The sequence below is a fragment of the Monodelphis domestica genome, chromosome 2 (assembly GCF_027887165.1).
Source record: "Monodelphis domestica isolate mMonDom1 chromosome 2, mMonDom1.pri, whole genome shotgun sequence".
Taxonomy (NCBI): domain Eukaryota; kingdom Metazoa; phylum Chordata; class Mammalia; order Didelphimorphia; family Didelphidae; genus Monodelphis; species Monodelphis domestica.
Window position 1 is genome coordinate 167,453,060 of NC_077228.1, and position 24,011 is coordinate 167,477,070.

Below are 24,011 nucleotides of genomic sequence, written 5' to 3' on the forward strand. Positions count from 1 at the left end.
ACCATTTGGGGCTTTCTTGGCAAAGATACTGGAGTGGTTTACTATTTCCTTCTCCAGCTCATTTGACAAATGAGGGAGCTGTGGCAAATAGGGTCGTGACTTGCCAGATCTTGAGCTATCCCCAGTGAGGAAGTGTCTGAGGCTAGATTTTGACTCAGATCATCCTAACTCTAAGGCCAGTAGTCTAACACTGTACCACTTGGTTGCCCTGAAGGTTCCTCTTTAGACATCTCTATTTCCATTCTAAGTTTCTTCAACTGATTCTCACAGCATCCTTTCTAGTCTTATCACCATCCTCTAAATACACTCTAATTTGTCGATATCCTTTCTTTTTTCTTCAAATACAATGGCCAGAAAAGAATTCAGTCCTCCAGATATAGCCCAACCATAGTAGAATGCATTTGGTCTATCATCTTCTGGCAGCTAGGTAGCACAGTAAATGAAGTGTCAAGCCTGGAGTCGGGAAGACATCTTCCTGAGTTTAAATCTGATCTCAGACATAAACTGTGACTCTGGGAAAGTCACTCAACTTTGTCTCAGTTTGTTCATCTGTACAAAGAATTGGAAAAGGACATGGAAAACCACTCTAGTATCCTTGAAAAGACAACCCCAAATGGGGTCAAGAAGAGTTGGACGTGTCTAAAAAACAACCAGCAATCTCTTCCGTCATTCTGCATGTTATATTTCTATAAATACAATCAAAATCACAGGTTCTACCAGTTAGTGAGCTTGTAGTCCAATGATATCCCCAGATATTTTATGCATATATTGCCATTTCTGAGTTGATTGGTCATTCAAGAATCTCTAAAACCCTTGATCAAGTACAGATTTATGAGGAAAAGTCAAGCACACTTATTATGCTTGTGCAGCTTAGCAGAGCAACTATAAACAGATCAAGGAAACACAAGGAGATGTGGTGCAGTGTAGTGGAGAGAAAATTAGCCTTAGAGCCGGAAAAACCTGGATTCAAATCCTGCCCCTGCCATATTGACTCTATAGCTTTGACAAAATCATTCTACCTCCTGCTGCCCTGGACAACTATTTAAGACTGTATCTTGTGTAAAAGCTGTCAGTCTGCATTAGGAGAGGGAATTTGCTCATTTAGGAGCTTTACACACTAATAAAACCACAGGGCCAGTCCCTCTCCCTTAATCCAGTAGAATACAAGAGCTCAAAATGGATGATTTAATTAGGCTTCTATGAGCAGGCAGAGATCATTCATGAGTGAATCTGGAAAAGAGAATGCTTAGAAGGAAATATATTTGCAGGAGACATTATATCTGGGGTCCACGAACTCCTCTTAATATTTTGATAGCTATAGTTCAATGTAATTGGTTTACTTCGTTATCTATTCGTTTGCATTTTATTTTATAGATTTCATCACACATCAGATGTTGCTCTATTGAATATTGCCAGATGCTGCTCTGATTGTTCCACCATATGCTGCTCTGATGGAACACCACTTCCCTGCTTGACTGCAGGCAATACCACTTATACTTTATAGCTCAGCTAAAGGTCCCAGTGGCTTTTGTCTTCTATATAGGCTACTGTACAGGAGCCAAGTGTTTGATCTTATTTTTCCTTTGAGCAGAATGCATCAGGAAATCTCTCCAGAATTTTTGAATTCAGGAACACTTTTTCTTAATTTGGAAAATTTTACTCATTTAATTAATTTAGAATGCTTTTCCAGCACTGCTGGGTTTATACCCCAAAGAGATCATAAGGAAAAAGACTTGTACAAGAATATTCATAGCTGGGCTCTTTGTGGTGGCAAAAAATTGGAAAATGAGGGGATGCCCTTCGATTGGGGAATGGCTGAACAAATTGTGGTATATTTTGGTGATGGAATACTATTGTGCTCAAAGGAATAATGAACTGGAGGAATTCCATGTGAACTGGAACAACCTCCAGGAAGTGATACAGAGCAAAAGGAGCAGAACCAGGAGAACATTGTACAGAGATACACTGTGGTACAATCAGATGTAATGGACTTCTCCATTAGTGGAAATGCAGTGACCCTGAACAACTTGGAGGGATTTATGAGAAAGAATACTATCCACATTCAGAGGAAAAACTGTGGAAGTAGAAACACAGAAGAAAAACAATTGCTTGATTACATGGGTCGAGGGGACATGGTTGGGGATGTAGACTCTAAATGAACATCCTAATGCAAACATCAAGAACACGGAAATAGATTTTGATCAAGGACACATGTAAAACCCAATGGAATTGCAGGGAAGGGTAAGGGGAGGGAAGGGAGAGAAGGGATATGATTCTTGTAACCAAGGAATAATGTTCTAAATTGACTTAATTAATTAATTTTAAAAATAAACTATATTTCCTTTGACCGTAAATAAAAAAATAGAATACTTTTCCATGGTTACAAGATTCATGTTCTTTCCTTCCCCTCCCGCTACCCCCTCCCATAGCTGTCATACAATTCCACTGCTGCAAGACTTCATTGCAGATGGTGAAATGAAATGAAATGACGGTGAGAAAAATCCCCTCACCCTTCAACTTCTAAGAGGAACAAGAGAAAACGAGCTGTCTCTTATTTTTTTAAACCCTTGCTTTCTGTCTTAATAACAACTCCAAAACAGAAAGGCAAAGACTAGGCAAATGGGGTTAAGTGACTTGTCCAGGGTCCCATAGTTAAGAAGTATCTGAAGTCAGATTTGAACCCAGGTTCTCCTGACTCCAGGCTTGGCACTCTACCCATTGAACCACCTATCTGCTCCAGGCCATGAGAAAAAGTGTCTGATCCTTCAGTCAATCACCCACTGGAAGTTACCAATGTCCTTTCAGTTGTCCTCATCCAGGGGCCAATACCCTATAATTCCACCACCTTAACTGAAGTTTCTTGAACTTTATCAGTGACTAACTGATGATTAACAATCTATCTTGTTGCAAGGCACTGACAGTAATATGTTCACACCATGGGTGGGTTGTTTAATTAATTTTTTATAATCTCTTATTAGATTGTTTAGGAAAATTCTTAAACATCTTCTTAGCACTATGATGGCTCTAAAGAACTCTCCTAAGAGAGGAGCTAACCACCATAGTAAGTCTCTACTCCTTTGAGTACTAACCTATTTGTACAGCCCAATATATCTTGGAAGCATGGTACTGGATCTCACAGAGAAGTAGAAGAGAGTAATAAAAGGGAAAGGAAACTAATAGAAAATCAAATCTCTCAGACTTTACTTCAAATGAACACACACACACACACACACACACACACACACACATTTCTCACTACCACTAGGATATAAGTATTGAAATTAGGCTAGAGAAGATAGCTAGGTAGCACAATGGATGGAATGCCAGGTCTGGGGTTGGGAGGACCTGGATTCAAATTTGATCTCATGTACTTCCTAGCTTGGTGACCCTGAGCCAGTCACTTAACTCCAATTGACTAGCCCTTACCAATCTTTTGCCTTAGAAGCAATACTTAGTGCCAATTCTAAGCCTGAAGTTAATAGAGTTATTTTTTTAAAGAAATTAGGCTGGAGGCACACTTTTCAGGAGATCTGACTCATTCTGAGTCCTTTACCAAGAGCATCCCTGATATGATCCTTTGCTCCCTGCCCTAGATGTCAATCCTTATTCTTTATTTAAAATTTGTGAAACCAAATAAAATAGTACAGTGCTGTTGACAAAAAAAAAACTCTATCCCCATACCTAGATCCCTCCCCTGCTCATGATTCCATTATTTGGTACTCTAACTCCTCCAGTTATTCCTAGTGAGGCCTTTATAACTCAGTTCTTCTTCTCATTGACTTTATTTATGATAGTCATTCACAGAATCATTGACTTCCTAATTTCCCTGAAAATTATGTCATTGACCATTAGCTATTTAGTGAAAGGACAGTGAACTTCAAAAAAAGGAAGACCTGGATTCAAATCCCACCTTGGACACTTTCTAGTTTTATAAACGTGGACAAGTAAAAAAGAAAATTTTTAAAGAAATAAAAAACAAAGGGGACAGAAAATAGCAGGGAATAAAAAATCAGGTCAATAGGGAAAAGAGAGGAGAACTCCAAAAAAGGACAAATTGAGAATTATTCTATACTAGAAAGAAGTTGAATTTATGCCAGAAATTCAGGGTTAGTAGAGTATTAAGAAAACTATATATAAGATACACTATATTAATAAAACAGCAATAAAAATATGTGATTATATCAATAAATGCAGGAAAAGGCTTTTGAAATATACAAATCCCATTTATGTTTTTTGTTGTTTTTTCTGAAGAACATAAAAAGCTTGTGGTGCTGAGATTTCATGGGAGGAATTCATGATAGAGAAATTATAAAGAAGAATAGAGGGCAGGAAGAGCCACAAAAAGTCAACAAAAAGAACCAGAGAGCATCCATGATGAGTAAAAGTAGTAAAGGGCTGCAGAGAGTTGTAGAGGACAGTAAAAAGCAACCCAAATGAAGTGCCAGTCCTACAGGACAGAGAATCTATGAAGACTAATCAGGGAGGCAGGGTGAGACAATTGTACCAGTCTGGTCCCTGCAGGAAAGTATAGCTACAGAAATGCAGATAAAAAGGTCCAAATTCCACTCCATCCTCTTTAGTTTGGGTAAGAAAATATCTTCCCACAGTGCACTACCAGCCAGGGTTATGCTGGGAGTTGAAAGGAATTTGTTCACCACAGTAAAAATATGAGGCAGGGCTGGAGGGACTAGGCATTAAAAGGGAAACAAAAAAAATGAAAAAGAGATTTGGTGAGTCCTAGAGAATGGTCCAATGGGTAACAATAATGCATTGAACCCTCCCTCTGCCCATAGAAGTGTTAGTCCAACTCACTGATAATCAGGAGGGACAAGAAAGATGAGAGAGGTACAGCTAGGTAGCCCAATGAGAGCCAGACCTGAAAATTAAAGATCCTAGGTTCAAAGCTAGCCTCAGATACTTCTTAGATGTGTGACTCTAGAAAAGTCACTTAACCCTGTTTAGCCCTTATCAACTCTTCTGCCTTGGAACCCAAACTTAATATTGACTCTAAAACAAAAGGAAAGGAGAGAGAGAGAGAGAGAGAGAGAGAGAGAGAGAGAGAGAGAGAGAGAGAGAGAGAGAGAGAGAGAGAGGTGGGAGAGTTGACAAAATGAGTCCTCAGGTGGACCTATCAATCAAATTAAACTAAAAATTAACCACAATAAATTAATTACTATGTAACTACAAGGTAATGATTACCCTTAGTTTCTAAAAGCATCCAGTACCTTCTACGTGCCAGGCACTTTCCTATGTGTTCCTTCAAGGAACTTATACTGTATCAGTGAAGATAATGTAAATATAAATAAAATATTTACAAAATAAATATAAGGTAATTACAGAAATTCTGTTAACTTATGTGAAGAATATCAGAGTTATGATTAGTGTAAAGAAATGCAGATGTCACATGCTTCCTGTCTAATATGCCAGCTGTGGAGACTCTCAGGCAACCACTGGCATATATAACGCCTGGAAATAATGCCAACCTGGTCTAGAGGTCAACCTCAAACTTAGAAGAGAAGCCAACAATGAGTACAGAGAGGAATAACATCAGGTCATCACCAAAGTCCCAGGACTATCTTATCAGTTGTTACATTGATATATGATGTTCTGGGAGTAATTTAAAAAGAGAACAGCCACAAAGCTTTCATCATTGGAATGTATGTAATGTATACTTAATAGGTCATATGCTCTATATCATATATGACTTCTGTTTCTGGCCTACTGTTAACAACTTTGTTCTATATGTTGTATATTACATCAAATGGATGTATTTGGTCCATACATTACAGAGAGAGAGAGACAGAGGGAGAGGAAGGGAGGGAGGGAGGAAGGAAGGAAGGAACAAATGAACGAGCAAATGAACGAAGGGAGGAAGGGAGGGAGGGAAAGAAGGAATAGAAGGAAGGAAGGAAGGAAGGAAGGAAGGAAGGAAGGAAGGAAGGAAGGAAGGAAGGAAGGAAGGAAGGAAGGAAGGAAGGAAGGAAGGAAGGAAGGAAATTGTATTAAGTAAATTAGCATCCTCTAAGGAGTATGAATATTCAGTAATGTATATACATCAAGGTGTATTGCATTTGTGAATTTTATCTTGTTTTTCCACTCACAAAAGTTATTTTTCTTCCTCTTTCAGCAACCAACTGTTCACATGTAAAAGGAACAGTATCTTTCTTCCTCTCTCTTACTAGTAAACTTTTGAAGTCCTCTGAAAACTAAAAATTTAGGAGGGGATATTGAAATAGCATATGACCTCCAAAATGTCAAATATTTTACACAAATAAAATTTTATATTAGATCCATACAAAAATAAAACTTTCTCATTCAAGATAATCAACATAGGCAAAAGTAAACAATCTAATTACAGTCATCATCATAATCACACAACATAAAATCAATCAAATATATAAATCACTTCTAGAATCTTACATGTGTAAATAGGAGAATACATATTACCAAGGAATATATGAAGAACATTACATTAAAGTATATGTATCAACATTTTATAACCACTAAATTGTATAAAACACAAGGCAAAGTAGAGTTGCATACATTTGTATAGTACAAATGTGCAATTAAACAATTGTAATTGAACATATGAGTAATTATCTTTCTGGTTTTACCTGGTGCATCATTTGCAATTCTAACCACTGGTTTCAATATCCTGGCATTCTATTATCCTTAGTTTTTGTCTATATCATACAAGAAGAGCTGAACTCATAAGTAGGCAGCTTGGTGATACAATAAGTGGAGCACCAGACCTGGAGTGAGGAAGACCTGAGCATAAATATAGCCTCAGACCTTCCTACCTGTGTGACCTGGCAAATGACTTTATCCTCTTTGCCTCCATTTCCTCATGTATAAAATGAGATGGAGAAGGAAATAGCAAACCATCCCAGTATCTTTGCTAAGAAAACCCCAATTGGGGTCACAAAGCATAGGATACAACCAAAATAAATGATCAAACTCATATAGAGATAGAAAGATGAATAGATAGATAGACAGATAGATGATAGACAAAGAGATGGACAGATGGATGGACAGATAGAAGGATAGATAGATATAGATAGATAGATAGATAGATAGATAGATAGATAGATAGATAGATAGATAGATATAGATCAATATCATGTAGATTATCAAAACCCCCAATAGGTACATTCTGTTTTCTCTTTACAATTATCATGTTAGAGTAAAATAGAGTTTCTTTGGGTTTCAATCCTGTCTTGCTCATTGAGTTTTTATTGACCTGTGAGTAAGATCCTCATCCAATGACAGACATCTCTAGGTGACTTTGCTAAGTGAAGGTGCAGGGTAATTTATTTAGCCCTAATTTACTTTCCAGGGACTTCATGGCCATTGAAAGGAATTTGCTTACCACAACTCAAATATTAGGTGGGTCTGGGGGAGTTGGTTTTAAAGAAGAAATGAACAGTTCAAGATTCTTTTGATCTGAAGGACTTGGCCTCCTGACCAGATCTGAAGGAGTTGCCCTGCAGCTATGAGCTGTACTTACAAAAAGAAGTAACATTCCCCTATGGAAAAATGGCAATATGGTATTTGCAAATCAGTTGAAGAATAGCAGATAACAAAGCAGCAGAAAAAGAAACACAGTAGATGACTTCATTTGCTTACATTTCATAGGAAAAAAACAGCCCAGAAGGTTACACCAAGAGACTTTCAAATGATGTCAGGAGCTCTACAGGAAAGCAGCAAAGGGAAGGAAACCAGAGAGAAAAACAATCTCTAGCTGGGTTCCTTTCTGTTGTTCAGTCTTTTCAGTGATGTCCAATTCTCTATGGCCTTATTTGGGATTTTCTTGGCAAAAATAATGGAGTCGAATTGCCATTTCCTTCCACAGATCTTTTGACAGATGAGAAAACTGAGGAAAACAGGGTTAAATGACTTGTCCAAAGTCACACAATCAGGAAGTATCTGGGGCCATATTTGAACTCAGGAAGACAAGTCTTCCTGACTCCAGGTCCAATATTCTGTCTTCTGTGTCACCTAGCCCCCTAGCTGGGTTACAGATAACCCTAATCAAATTAGTTGCAAAAATATGTGTTCCTTCTCTAACCATAGCATAGATACTTGTGGAAGAATATGACCTTAAATGAGAAGGGCAGGGGTGAAGAAGGTCATTTTCCCTGTCATTTATCTTGCTCCTTTATTTAATTAAATGTATTTTTTAAAAATTAATGTACCAGATTTTTGAGGAGGAAGGAGAGAAGGAGGAGGATAAAGATGGGAGGAAGTCATAGGAGAAGGACAAGAAGGATAAGGGGAAGGAGAAGATGGAAAAGGAGGAGAAAAGAGAGGGGAAATGGGGAAAAGGAGGAGAAGGAAGAGAGGAACAGAATAAGGAGAAAGAGAAAGTGGAAGGGAAAAGCAGCAGTACTAGATAGAGACTCACAGTGATAAGTTTAAAAAGATGCTGACCAAAATCACACCATTGTTTCTTGGAACTTGGCAGAGCATTTGGGGGCCCATGTTGGTGGGGGACAATCAAACTATGCCTGTGAATAACCTTGTTGCTCTGGGGGGAATAATGTGGGACCCAAGAAATTTGCTGCAAAAGAAGAAAAGCTTATAATACCACATATCAAAATAAAAAAATTTTGTTCTTCAGGCTCAATGCTTACAAATGTACCAAACTATCTAATAGAAGGAATTTCCCAAAAAAATTGTGGGAGGGAGGAAATGGGGAGAAGGAGAGATCACAACTATTCTGGGATACCTAGACATATGACTGACTCAGAAGATCTGAGTTTCCATCAGTCTTTTTTCTGCTGGCCTCACAATATTCATTATTTGGGGATCTCAGGGCATAGAGACTTAGTTGGGATTGTAGAAAGAGGCGTTTTTTTTAAAACACTTACCTTCTATCTTAGAATCAAATACTGTGTATTGGTTCCAAGGCAAAAGAGTGGTAAGAGCTACACAATGGGGGTTAATTGACTTACATAGTTAGGAAGTATTTGAGGTCAAATTTGAACCCAGGACTTCCCATCTCTAGGCATGGCTCTCAATCTATTAAGCTACCTACCTGCTCCTAGAGCATAGTTATTAATGGAGTGTTTCTCCTAACTACCCTTGCACACATTAATATAGTCAGTTTCCTTAGGAAATTAGCAGTCCTCAGGTCCCAAAAGCACTACAGAGGTCAACTGGGCAATCCTGCGTATAGCCAAAAATGGATGTGTCCACTCTCCCTTGCCCCAAAATTCTTCTTCTTAAAGATCTCCAGAAAAAAAAAATTTTAAGAATGAATTTTGTAAAAATAAATAATTATAATAGAAGATATTCTGCCTTAAGAAAAATTCCTACCTTAGGCCACAAAAGTGACTTTTCTGTTTTGGTTAGTCCTATGACCAGCTACCACCATTTTGGAGTCAAGAGACCTGAGTTTGAATTCTAACTTTGGTATTTACTGAGTTCCCCTAGAATGTAAACTCCTTGAGAAAAGGGATTATTTCATTTTCTATCTTTGTATTTTCAGTGTCTATTACAGTTCCTGACATGTTGTTGAGTCATTGAGGCATGTCCAACTTTTTGTAACCCCACGCACCATAGGACATCAAAGAGGTTTTCTCAGCAGAGGTATTACAATGGTTTGCCATTTCCTTTTCCAGTGAACTGAGGCAAACAAAAAATAAGTAACTTGCCCAGAGTGACACAGCTAGTCAATAGTTAAGGTCAGATTTGAGTTCAGGTCTTCCTGACTCAAGGTCCAGAGACACTGAGAGACTAGTTGCTCCATCCTAACAAAGCAAGTGCTTAATAAATATTTATTTGTTGAGTGAATGAATGACTATAGGCAAGTCCTTTAACTCTGCTGAGACTCTATTTGCTCATCTATAAAATGGGGATAACAGTGTTCATCCAAACATCCTCCCAGGATTTTTACAAGAAAAGCATTTTATAAAACCTTTCATGTGTAGTATTACAAGATTTAAAACTATAAATGACCTTAGAGATGAAGAAACTAAGGTCCAGTGAGATATAACAGCTTGTTGAAGGTCAAACATGTAGTAAATAGCTTATTTGGGATTGGAAAGCAGGCCAATGATCATTCTCTTACATTGTAGTTGATCCTGTTTTGTTACTATTATGGAGTATTCTTTCTCACTCTGGACTGGCCTCTTTGTCTCCTAGCATGAAGTAAGTCCAACAATTCTCCCAATTTCTATCGTTTATTTTTTCCCCAAATTCCCTAGGGCAACAGTCCCTGGAACCCCAGAAGGCCATAAGTACACTCCAGCCTAATTATATCATTTAATACTTCTCTATGAGCTGGACGATTTTCAGCTTCTTAAGAAAAAAATAGTTCTAGATTTTCAGGTTCAAATACTTCCTATTGTTTTTTTACAATAATATTTTTTAAAACCAGATATACACTATTTCTAAAGCAGATGCCCCAACTTTTCCAATTCTTCCTCCCCAAGGATTCCACTTCAAAAACCCTTTCTGCTTATGAGACATAGATCCAAAGACCAAGCTATAACTTCCTTGGATTTGCTGGTGAGAACAGGTAAGTGTATTTTCTCTGCTAGTGAGTTTCTAAGAATCTAAAAGAATCATTTGTTTAGAAATGGATAGAACCTTTGAAATCATCTATTCCAATCCTCCTCACTTTACAGCTGAAGAAACTGAGGCCAGGAAAGACTGAATGACTTGCCCAGGGATCATTTAACAGAATTGAGATTTGAAATCAGGCCCTCTCATTCCAAAAACTGTATTTTTTATTGTAATATGCTCTCTCAAGAAATAGTATATTCATTTTATATACCACTTTACCTGTTACCTAGCAACTTCCTCATAGCAACTATGAGGGGCAGGTGTCATTATCCCCACTTTAAAGATAAGGAAACTGAGGCTCTGTTTATCTTTACTTATGATAGTCAAGTAGAAACTACGTACAAGGGCATTCAATACCATCTTCCTGGGTACTTTGAATCATGTCCCTGACCATTCTCTCCTTCAGTTGTCCAGTCCTTTTGCTACCATTGACTGATTGCCCAACCCTGTCAGGCTCTATGTGATGACAAACTAATCTAATACCAGGAAACATCTAGGGGATTGGGATTCCCAGACAGGTGAATCATTAACTGATATGTTCATGTTTCCTTTGTCTGTTCTAGAATAGAACTTTAGATATGGAAGAAACCTTTAGGAATGACCAACCTCCACTGTCTCATTTTACAGATGAGGACCCTGAAGCCCAGAGAAATTAAAATGAATAATTCAATATCACTCAATATCACCAGAGCTAGAGCACAAATTTAGGAATCAGGAAGCCTGGCTTTAGTCCCAATCCCTCCACTTGTTAGCAATGTAATCCTAGGCAAGTCACTGATCTCTGAGCTGATATTTCCTCCTCTGTAGCACGGTCACAGATGGGATTTTCACATTCATTTACTCCAACTGCTATATTTTAAAGGTAAAGAAACTGAAGCTCAGTGTTGGGGATTTGGGTGAAGGGATGCCTGACTTGCCCAAGGTCACACAACTGGTGTGTGGTCAGAGATACTACTCAAATCTAGAGCTCTTGATTCCAAATCCCATGTCCTTTCCAGTACACTATACTGCATACCAGTCAGGTTTCTGCAATTGTGATTTACAGATTTACAAAAATGTAAATGTACAAAAATTTACAATTTACAACTTATATATAAATTGCCTTTTATAATCCTATGCTGCTGAGTAGGAATGGCCAGTCTCCCTCCCTTCATTGTAGGCTCCCTGAGGCCAAAAACTTTTCCTTTATTTTTCTCAGTATTCTACACTGGGCCTAGAACAAAATGAGTATTCCATAAATATTTCTACATTGAAGGACTGAATGGACTTCCCTGTTTCTGAGCCTTCCAGTAGGTCTTCTAGTCTACCTGGGATGGTGGGACGCCTTCAAAATCCCCATCTCTCCATTTCATCCAAACAACTTCAAACTCATTTTTTAAAGTATTTTCTAACTAATGTGACTTGTTCTCCCTACAACTGGTTATCATATTCTTCATTCTATGTCTTTTTATGAGATATACTTTATAATTTTTCTGGAGTCTTGTGTTTGTGTATGTGTGTATGTGTTGTAAACTAGAGAAGGAACTCCTCTCATTTAAAAAGAAAAATTCCCTTCAGGAATTGAATGTCCTTCACCACAATAAAAATTATTTGAACAAATTCTTTCACAGAATCTGTAAGAAGGAAAGAAGAAAACAAACATCTATTAAAACACTCTATTCCAGGCACTGTGCTATACAAATGTTATCTCACTTAATCTTTACTACAACCCTGGGAGATAAGTTCTATCTTTAAATTAAATTAAATATAAATTAAGTTTATATTGTTATCCCCACTTAACAGTTGAAAAAATTGAGCAGAGAGGGGCCAAAGTCACAAAACTAGTAATGATTCGAGGCCAGATATGAATTCAGATCTTCCTGCCTCTAGGGCCAGGTAATATTCAACTTAGTTGTTCTCTGGTAGACAAAATACACAAGACAAAAGGTTGCCTGGGTTGTGGAGTGAACCTTGGATTCAAGAGTTAGAAAACCTAGTCTTGAATCTTAGCTCTGACATTTCTTAACATAATGACCATAGGCAAATTCCCTCATCTGTCAGAGCCTTGTTTTCCTCATCTGTAAAGGGGGAGTAATAAGACCTATTTGTCATTACTCATCTCACAGGAATGTTGTTAGGAATTCACTATAAAGATCCAAATCACCATTAAAGTAATTAAGTTGGCCACTTTCTTCTCTTTTCCTTCTACCTCTATCCCTTAAGTACAACCTTTCCTCTCTCATTTCTCTGCTACTAATCTCCCAGATGCCAGAGATTAAGAATAATATTTCACTCAGTCATCCCAGGCTATGTCACCAATTTGTGCAACAAACCTATGCTTCCCCTCGTCACTATCTGCGTCCCATCCTTCCCTACAGTTATTTCCCAGAATTTCCAAGTTAGAATGGTCCTTGGAGGCCCTCTGCTCCATCTCCTAATAAGAATCCCTTCCTACAACATCATAACAAATAGTCATCCATGGAAGACCTCCAGTATAAGGGAATCCACAGCCACTTTAGAAGGTCCTTTTTGATTTTGAGAAACTTTGCTGGTTAGAAAGTTTTTCCTCACCCAGCAGGAAGTCTATATCCATACAATGACCAACCATTGCTCCTAAGGAGTTCTGCTGTCCCAGGCCAAATAGAATAGAACTGTCTTCTATATTAAAATCATTCATATACTTAGCCCCCATGTGTTCACATACCTAGGCAAAAACTTTCTGGTACCTCTAACTTTGAAGGTTTCTAGACCTCCATGCCAAAGTTATGCCATCTACCTTTGACCATCCTGGTCAAGAATTTCTATTGCCTCAAGTTCTCCAGAACCAAGAGAGCAGATTCAGAGTCCCAAATCAAAGGCCTCTACTATGAATGCTCTGTTAAAATTATACTTGAGTAAATTAGTCTTCAAGTGTATGTTGATAAAGGAATTTCAAAACATTAGAAAGTAGTATAATACTTTCTTTTAGAAATTAATTTGGATCTTAAATGTGTGACCCTGGGCAAGTCATTTAACCCCCACTGCCTAGCCCTTACCACTCTTCTGCCTTGGAGAAAGGAAGAAAGAAAAAAAGGAAGGAAGGAAGGAAGGAAGGAAGGAAGGAAGGAAGGAAGGAAGGAAGGAAGGAAGGAAGGAAGGAAGGAAGGAAGGAAGGAAGGAAGGAAGGAAGGAAGGAAGGAAGGAAGGAAGGAAGGAAGGAAGGAAGGAAGGAAGGACAGAAAGATAAATAGAGAGAGAAAACAAGAAAGAAAAGAAAGAGAGAGAAAGAAAGGGAGAGAAATAAATAAAAGAGAAAGAAAGAGAGAGAAAGTGAAAGAAAAGAAAAAGTGAGAAAGAAAGAAAGAAAGAAAGAAAGAAAGAAAGAAAGTCAGAAAGAAAGAAAGTCAGAAAGTCAGAAAGTCAGAAAGTAAGAAAGAAAGAAAGTAAGTAAGAAAGAAAGAAAGACAGACAGACAGAAAGAAAGAAAGAAAGAAAGAAAGAAAGAAAGAAAGAAAGAAAGAAAGAAAGAAAGAAAGAAAGGAAGGAAGGAAGGAAGGAAGGAAGGAAGGAAGGAAGGAAGGAAGGAAGGAAGGAAGGAAGGAAGGAAGGAAGGAAGGAAGGAAGGAAGGAAGGAAGAAAGAAAGAAAGAAAGGAAGAAAGAAAGAAAGAAAGGAAGAAAGAAAGAAAGAAAGAAACATAGGAAGGTAGGAAGAAAGGAAGAAAGGAAGATAGGTAGAAAGGAAGAAAGGAAGATAGGTAGAAAGGAAGAAAGGAAGATAGGTAGAAAGGAAGATAGGTAGAAAGGAAAAAAGATAGAAAAGAAAAGAAGTTAGAATGTTTTTAGAAATCTAAAGAATTGAGGTAAAGTAGCTACACAGTTTAGAAAGTGTTTGTAAACACTGAGATCAAGCCATGGTAACAGATTAATAAATCTGTATCAGTAGCCCTATCATCATCATAAATAGCATCAACAATATTTCTAGAATGTATTTCAAAATATTATCCTGATAATAGCACTGTGAGCCAATAATAAAAATCGTTCAGTCATATCCAACTCTTCTTGACACCATTTGGAATTTTGTTGGCAAAGATCCTGGAGTGGTTTGCTATTTCCTTATCTAGATCATTTTACAGATGAGTAAATTGAAGCAAACAGAATTAAATGACTTGCCCAGGGTTCCACAGCCCATCAATGTCTGAGGCTAGATTCAAACTCAGGAAAATGAGTCATTCTAACTCCAGGCCCAGCATTCTATCCATTGCACCACCTAGCTGACCCTAATTAATAATAATTGCTAACATTTATATAGAACTCTAAGGTTTCCCAGCACTTTACACATTTTAAGGCATTTGAACCATATAGCAACCCTGGAAGATAGATGCTATTATCTCCATTATGTAGATAAGATAACTGAGACATAAAAAGATTTAAGTCACTTGCCCAGGATCACACAACTATGAAATGTCTCAGGAAGGACTTGAACTTGGATCTTCCTGATTCCAAACCTCAAGCTCTATTTACTGTACCAAATAGCTGTAGATGATTACAGCTACAAATATTATTACCCTATTTTAGAATCAAGGTAACAGACCTGGAAAGGTGAAGTAACTCATCCATGATCACATAGCTAATGTGCTAGTGCAAAGATTCAAACCCAAGTTTAAATCTAGACTTTAGAAGAAAAAAAAATCTTAAACTGCAAATGAAACAATGAAACTTTCATGTTGCTGTTCTGCTAAGTAGAAACAGCACCAGAATCTTGTTTCAGTCCTTTAAGAATATGTGTTTTCACAAGTCTGCATGTTTTCATTTCACCTTAGAGTAGAAAGCCTTCATGAATTGCTATAGCCAGCAAAATTTCAAAAATGCAAATGAAGACACAAGTTTTAGTTTACACAGCTAAGCTTACTATGTTAAGTTGGAAAAGGAATAAAGAGAACCAAGTTCTAAATTTCTTTTTAATATATTTGACTATATTCCAAGTAATCTCAGGAAATCAAAGGATAGAAGGAATAAAAGTCCAAACAAAACCATAAATTCCAACATATTTATATTTTGATTAAAACATGTCTTTGTACATAAACTTTAACAAAGTAATTTTTGTTCTGTGTTCTCTTTTAGTCACTTGCATCTTTGTACTTAAACTTTTGTTGCTTTTTAAATATAATCAAAATACTGATTCAAATTTATAATTATAGTAATTCATCACCTCATGGTCAGTCTTTTGGTTAGCTAGACTGATTCCCTGATAAAAGAAATACAATCTTTTATCAAAACCACACTGGAAATTTATCCAGCTTGGCAACATCCTTCAGAGACATAGTCTCATTGCACAAACCTTGAGACTTCTATTCCATGATGAAGCACTAAAGAGATATTTTAATGGAGGCACCAAAACTAGGTCAGTTAAAAAATTTTTTTAATTCATCCCTGCTGGAGAAATAAATATAGAAATGTAAAAGTACCAAAGTAAATCTGGTTATCATCTTGGCATCTAGAGTAAATTCTAATGAACTAAAAATATAGGTAGGTGGGACAGAAGATAAGAGTACTAGACTTCTTGAAAAGAAGACCTGACACCACTGACTACCTGTAAAATGAAGTTAATACTAGACCCACCCCTAGAGTTGTTGTGAGAATCAAATAAGATAATGTTTATAAAATGTTTTACAAATTTTAAAGTGCTATATAAATTCAAGCTATTATTATATATGTATAATATAGATTTATATACATATATGTTATTTTTGAGTCATTTTCAACTCTTTGTGACTCTATTTGGGATTTTCTTGGCAAAGATATTGGAACGGCTTGCCATTTCCTTCTCCAGCTCATTTGAGAAAACTGAGACAAATTAAGTGACTTGCCAAGAGTCATGGAGCTGGGAAGTGTCTGAGACCAGATTTGAACTCAGGAAAATGAGTCTTAATGACTCCAGAACTGGCCCTTTTTCCACTGTGCCACCTAGCTTTCTCCAGGTTTTGTCATCAGGACATTTCTATCCCAAGAAAGGTTTTCTTGGACTACTTAAATAACTGAGCCCATGTTATAAGAGGCATAGAATATTAGAACTGGCGGAGAATTCAGAGATCCTAATCTAACTCTTCCAAATCACGTATCTCATAACAGTTCTGGGACACTGGAGGGATAGAGCACAGAGGTGAACCACTGGGAACCCTAGCTTTGTGTTAGGGTCAAGGGAGTTAAACCCAGGATCCTTCTCTTTTTTTTACAGTCCAGGAAATGGAGATCTGGAAAGGTAAAGTGCCTCACCCACAGATAGTAGCATATATCAAATGATTGGGGTGATTGAACTGTACATTATATCAAAGAAAGCTATGACATTGGTGTTCCTTATAAATAAGGGGAAACTAACAAAATGCAAAAAAGGAACTATAATATAATAACATGATATGATACAGTATGATTTTATATGATTTACATGATATGACATAACATGATATGATATACTATAAAGAGTCCCAAACTAGGAATCAGGGAACTCAAGTTCTGGTCACAGATCTGCCACCTACCCAAGATTAAATGAGTGGCATTAGGCAAGTCATTCTACCTCAGTGAGCCTTAATTTCATCTAAAAAAAGAAAACAATAATTGGGTTAAATTATCTCTAAGCTCCTTCCAGTTCTAATAGCTCCTTGCATACAATAAACAACTAGTAAGTGTTTATGGAATTAAGTTGGCTGCTTAGTATTGACTTTATTGTTAATTCTATTTTATCTCCATATTTATGTGTTCAAATATATATTTGTGTATCTTAGCTTAGGTTTTGTTGCTCAAATAATATGACCCTCTCCACAAAAATTAGAGAGAACTTTCAGGCTAGGGTGATATTCCTAAAGGGGTCTGTGGATGATCTATAGTTAAAATGGAGTTAGAATCAGAGATTGACAGAAAGGTTGAAGGAGGACAAGATAGACTAGGTGAGTCCCTGGGGCTGTGATAACAGATTAGCATAAGTAAAATCATTTAAAGCAGAGGAGTGAGACACCAATAGAAGTGAGAGCCAAGATCCCATCCATAAGGATCCCTGTGGGTCTCATATTAACTTAGTTTTCAAATATGATGTTATCTATGTTTTATTTTGTTAAATATTTCTCAATTTTTCATGCTAGAAGTTGGCCTATTGATGACATATTTGGTGCTTCTGATGTAGAAGATGCAAACATAACACCAGCTTTAGTAGATCAAAGAGTCTGTGCTAAGGAATCAATAAATCATTAGGTTTATAAAGGGAAGCTGAGAGTGAGGGAGAACTGTCAGAGGGACTTTGATAATCCCAGTTAAACTTTAATATAATAATTAAAATTCAGATTCTTATCATTGGTGTTATAAGATCATAGATTTAAAGATGGAAAGGTCATCTCACCTCCATTTTCAAAAGAGAATTCTGAAACTGAGAGAAGTTAATTGACTTGTCCAAGGTCACAAAACTATTGTGTCAAAGAAAGGGTTTGAAGACAGGTCCTCCTGACTTGAAATCCAGCACTTTAACCAATAACATTGCCTCCTGCATTAAAGGGAGAGAAAAGAGAAGGCAAAAGATATTTTATGATCTCTGGATAATCCTATTTTCCTTCAAGAATCAGCTTAGATGTCCTATCATCCTTGAAGCCTTCCTTGAAGACTCCTTTTAGGTGCTAGTGTTCTCTCCTTGATCTCCCTGTTTGATATTTATCTGGGTCCACGTTACATACCCTCAATAGAACATGAACTCTTTGTAGGGAAGAAGTTATTTCTACTTTAATCTTTATATCACTAGCTTCTTGGACGGAGGTACTATGTTTATTGTTTATTAACTATAAAAAGTGCTTGATTGGTACAGGAAAATGCCAAGGTGTCTCCTAGCTATATGTCAATCATACAAGAATCTTTGAAAGATGTAACAACAGAAATAACTTCCGAATAACCCTCTGATTATTAACATTGAGTGAGGCATAAAACAGACAGGTATGATCCCTGAAAATGTTTTCTGCTGTCACAGAGGATGTCTAGGGCAGAGTCCAAATGGGAAAAAAATATTCTGTGTAAATGGATGTCATCCAGATTGTGAATGACATTATAATAGTTGCAACAAATCCTGGAACACGGAAGCATCTCCGTAATGAGATCCGTAATCCAACAAAAGGGTTCAGCTCAACTATCCAAGCAGGAAAAAGCAAGTGGATAAAGAATGCCTATTGTTACAGAACTACTTCAAAGGATTGTGGGGAAGATCCAATGAGATATAAATGACAAAATGCTATATAATAAGAGTGCAGATGTAAATTGCCCCTTCCTGGTTCCAAATAACTCTCCTGGAAATAATTTTCAGGTTTAGAAAATGAAAGTTTTATTATACCCTTTTTACAAAAGGTGAAACTAAAATTTAGGCCAATAAGCATGTATATTATTCTTGTTGAATTTTTATATAGATGAGAAAATAAGACATATGCATTTCTAGCCCTCAATGTTCTCCCAATCACTCTTTTTTTGGGTAGAAATATTGTCTGATTTTTTCCCCTACACTTTCAGTGTCTTCTTTTCCTTCTGATACTTTAAGAATCAATTCATCTATGCATTCAAAACTAAGTATAGACCCTGTTCCTTGTAAACTTGGTCTAATTCATTTATTTTACTTACCTTTGTCTTCTTCACTACCATTTCATCTTCCTTTAGAATTACATGTGGGGTTATTAGAGTTCTAATACAATAGTGACATTTTTCTTGATGGTGAAAAGAGTTTACAATTAAAAATCCCAGCAAATATTTCCACTTGTCTGTTTTTTCTCCATTTTCATCGTTGAGTGTCCTTGTGATGACCTAGCCTACTTGGGTGCTGTTTATAGTGTTTTATAGTTTTATAATGTAATAATAAAATACTTACTTTTGCCAGATACAGTGCTAAGCACTTTACAATTCTGATTTCATTTGGTTCTCACAACAACCCTATGAGGTAGGGTTTTAGAGATGAGAAAACTGAAGCAAGCAAATATTAAGTGACTCATCCAGGGTCTAAGAATCTGAGTATCTGAGGCTGGATTTGAACATATTTCTATCCTAAATCCAGGTCTAGTGCTCTACCCACTGCATCATCTAGTTGACCCATGGAATAGTTGACTCATTATGAATGGCATATGTGAACAGCTGCCTCATAGAATAGTCTCCAAAGAATTAAAACCAAGGACCACTCAAAGGGCAAATGGAGCAGTGTATTATGGGGGAAACATTTTCCAATAAGGAATAACAAAGGACATAGATATAAAAATGTAAAGACTATAAAGTATGTCATTCAAAAAATGTATCATCAAAATGGAAAATGGTGACAGTGAGGAATAGATAGCCCATGTAATTCCACAGTGATCTTGCAAATTCAAAAGAAAAAACCAAAAGGTCTTGAACCTCCTGTGGGAAACTTATGGGAGAATAAGAACAGAAGTCCTACAGAGTAAGTAGACATGGATTAATTGAGATCTGTATCACTGGTGGGAGTACCAACATTGATGAGATCATAGGCTCATTTTCATACCAAAGGGTTCGAGCCAACAGTAATTTCTATTTTACTTTGGAATGTGTTATGCCATTTGGGGAAATCGATTATAGACCATCAAAAATGTAATTCAGGATAATATTAAACTGCTTAAATACTCTAAATATGAACCACATATTGGTGAAGAAAATGTCCAGAAGAATTTGAAGGGAGAAAACTTGGGTTCTGTTCCTGACTTTGAAACTTACAAGATTCATGCATGATCTTCGGCAATGTGTTCTGGGAAAGGAAGTAATGGGCTGATATGAAACATGTATTGCTAATACCAGCCAAATTCATGAACTACAGTCTTTAAGACTTTAATGGATCTGTACTCTCACAGATGCACATTGTCCTGTTCATAATGTAGATTAGAGCTCAATTATCATATCTATTCTCTCTTATCTTTTCTAACTTTTGTCTATGTCCTCCTATAAATCTTCCCCCAAGGAATTCACCCAATATGCTGAAGTTAAGGAAGGTGGAGTTGAAATTATGTGTACACTACTGAATCACACAGGCTGTTTATCCAGTTTACCTCACTCACACATGTCAGACCTTTTTCAGGCTTATACCACTCTCACACACCTCCATTTCTTCTCTATAATTCTTCATTAGCAATATGTTATAGTCTTCTCACACCCACCTCATGCCTATCCATTATACTTTAGATGTCTCAACTTTAACTCTTGAAGGACAGAATATTTGTTCCTTCTGATTCATCAAGGACAACCCCAATTTACATATAGATTATTGTCAAAATTATTTTGTAGAAATAGGAATATAGGTAAAGGGGCTAATATTAATTGATATTTTCCCAATTACCTTTTTTTTTTTTTGCTGTTACTTAAGTCCATGATTTCTTCCAAGTGTTTATTTTCAATCAATGATCTTACCCTCTTCAAGATACAAGCTTAGTTTGATGTAACTTGTTTTTAACAAGTTGCTCTTGCCTCTAGGGTTCAACTTGTATCAAAAACACTGGTCACCACTCCCTTATACATGTTGTTTTCTCCTTAGAATATAAGCTTCTAGAGGTCAAGTACTACCTTTCTTTCTTCCTTTTTCTTCTTTTTAAACCTTCACCATCTGTCTTAGTATTGGTTCTGAGACAGAAGAGAGGCAAGGGCTAATCAATCATAGTTAAGTAACTTGCTCAGAATCTCATAGCTAAGAAGTGTCGGAGACTAGATTTGATCCCAGGTCCTCCTGACTCCAGGCTTGGTGCTCTATCCACTGTACTACCCAGCTGCCCCAAGGACTACATTTCTTTTTCATATCTGTGTCCTTGGTGGTTGTTCATTAAGCATTTACTGAATGCTTTTTTCCATTTTATTTTTCACCAGAACCATATAGCAGTTATCAAAAGTTGCCCATAATTCTTAGTATGCTATGACTCATTTAGTTACTGATAATAAAGGCTTAGGAACAAGAGTCAGCATGGTGCAGTGGATGGTACCCTAAATTGGGAGGCAAGAGACCTTCCTGGGTTTGAATCCCATATTTGTCACTTGCTACTCATATGATCATGGACCCAATGGTGTAGAAAACATGGGTCTCTGTTAAGAGATCCTATGAATTACAAGCATTATTATCCCCATTTTATAGATAAGGTAACTGAGGTTGAGATTACTTATTACTTTCTTATCCAACATCATACAGCTAATAAGTGATAGAGCCAAATCTAAAGCCAAAATTTTTGTCTAGTAGTTCACTACTCTGAACTTCAGTTCCTCATATTGCTTTTTTGTATACAAAGTATTTTTTTAATCCTTACCTCCTGTCTTAGAATTGATGCAAGTATTCATTCTAAGGCAGAAGAGTGCTAAGGGGTAGACAATGTGGGTTAAGTGACTTGCCCAAGGTTACATAGCCAGGGAGTATCTGAGACCAAATTTGAATTCAGGTCCACTTGACTCCAGACCTAGCTCCCTGAATAGGCTCATTGAGCCTAGTCACTGTCTTTAACCACCTACCTGCCTTGTGAACAAAGAATTTTTAAACTTTCCAGCACTATAGAAAACTAGTTCTCTTCATTCTGCTGAGCTTTATGGTTACAGCCTCTGCATATGGGTAAGACACATTCCCTCTATGGACTTCAGTTTTCACATTTGTAAAATACAGACTGAGAAACAGCTAGGTACTAAATGGATAGTCATGTCTAGAGATGCGATGTCCTGGATTCAAATTTGGCCTCAGATATTTCCTAGCCATGTGACCATGGGCAAATCACTTAGCCCCATTTGCCTAGTCCTTACCATTCTTCTGCCTTGTAATCAATGTATTAATTCTAAGTCAGAAGGGAGAGAGAGAGAGAGAGAGAGAGAGAGAGAGAGAGAGAGAGAGAGAGAGAGACCGAGAGAGAAGAGAGAGAAGAGAGAGAAAGAGGTGGTTAGACTGGAGGATCTGTAAGATCTCTTCCAGTTCTAAAGGTGAGAATGAGAATGAGAATGATGACAATTCTAACCCTTTCATTTCATTTCATTTCATTTATTCTTAGGAAGAAGTTGCTAAGATGAAAAGAATCAACCAAACCACCAGGGTTACCAAGTTTATCCTTGTGGGTTTCTCCAGTCTGGGTGAGCTGCAGATGCTACTCTTTGTGATCTTTCTACTTCTCTACATGACAATTCTTTTGGCCAATGCCACCATCATGACTGTGATCCGCTGTAGCCGGTCCCTTCATACCCCTATGTATGGTTTCCTCTTCATCCTCTCCTTTTCTGAAACTTGTTATACCTTTGTCATCATCCCCCAGCTCCTGGCCCACCTGCTCTCCATCACCAAGACAATCTCCTTTGTGGCCTGTGCCACCCAACTCTTCTTCTTTCTAGGCTTTGCATGCACCAACTGCTTCCTCATTGCTGTGATGGGCTATGACCGTTATGTAGCCATATGCTACCCCCTGAGATACATGATCATCATGAACAAGAGGCTGGGACTGGGACTGATATCTGTGTCTGGTGCTACAGGATTCTTCATTGCCCTGGTGGCTACCAACCTCATCTGTGAAATGCCTTTCTGTGGCCCCAACAGGGTCAATCACTATTTCTGTGACATGGCACCCGTTATCAAACTGGCCTGCACAGACACTCATGTGAAGGAATTGGCTCTATTCAGCCTCAGCATCTTGGTCATCATGGTTCCCTTCCTACTTATCCTCATCTCCTATGGCTTCATTGTCAAGACCATCCTTAAGATCCCATCAGCTGAAGGGAAGCGCAAGGCATTTGCCACCTGTGCCTCCCATCTCACTGTAGTCATCGTCCACTATGGCTGTGCCTCCATTATCTATCTTCGGCCCAAGTCCAAATCGGCATCAGACAAGGACCAGCTAGTGGCAGTGACCTACACTGTAGTGACTCCCCTGCTCAACCCCCTTGTCTACAGCCTGAGGAATCAGGAGGTGAAGGAGGCACTGAAGAAGGTCTTCTGGAGGCCAGTGTCTGCCAAGTTGATCTGAAGGAATTAAATATTTTAATTTGTAAAGGACAAGGGAAAGGGCCCAAGGCATGCCCTTTACCATGCCACAGGTCTGTTTTTTCAAAGATCCAGCATATTCTCTCCTTTCCATTCTGAAAAAGTATAGAGAGTTGTGAGCACGCTTCATTGGATCCTCCACACAGCTTAGTGGGAAAAGCATCGGATTTGGAGTGAGAAGGCCTCAGACCAGGGACAAATCTTTCAACTCTCTTGGCATGTTTCCTCATCTAAAGATGGGACTGGACCAGATGTTCTCTAATATCCATTGCAGTTTTTAACCTTTTATCTTAAGATGAGCCTTGCTTTATCCTACTTACTCCCAAATATATAAATATTTCCTTTTTTTTTCAAATTAAAATTTGAGAAGTTTCTCCAAAAACAGGGTCTATGGAAGCATCCCCAAATGCCTGATATAATGGAAAGAACACTTGGATTTTGAGTTATAGTGTGTTTCTGTTTTTAGTTGTCATTTGT

At 37.5% G+C, this 24,011-nt stretch overlaps 1 protein-coding gene across 1 annotated transcript; it reads left to right on the plus strand.

The window, feature by feature from the left end:
* Positions 1-22,569: 22,569 nt before the first annotated feature.
* Positions 22,570-23,517, plus strand: LOC107651329 (olfactory receptor 10T2). The gene has a single exon (XM_016430292.2). It carries the CDS (start codon positions 22,570-22,572, stop codon positions 23,515-23,517), a length of 948 nt encoding a protein of 315 aa, XP_016285778.1.
* Positions 23,518-24,011: the final 494 nt, after the last annotated feature.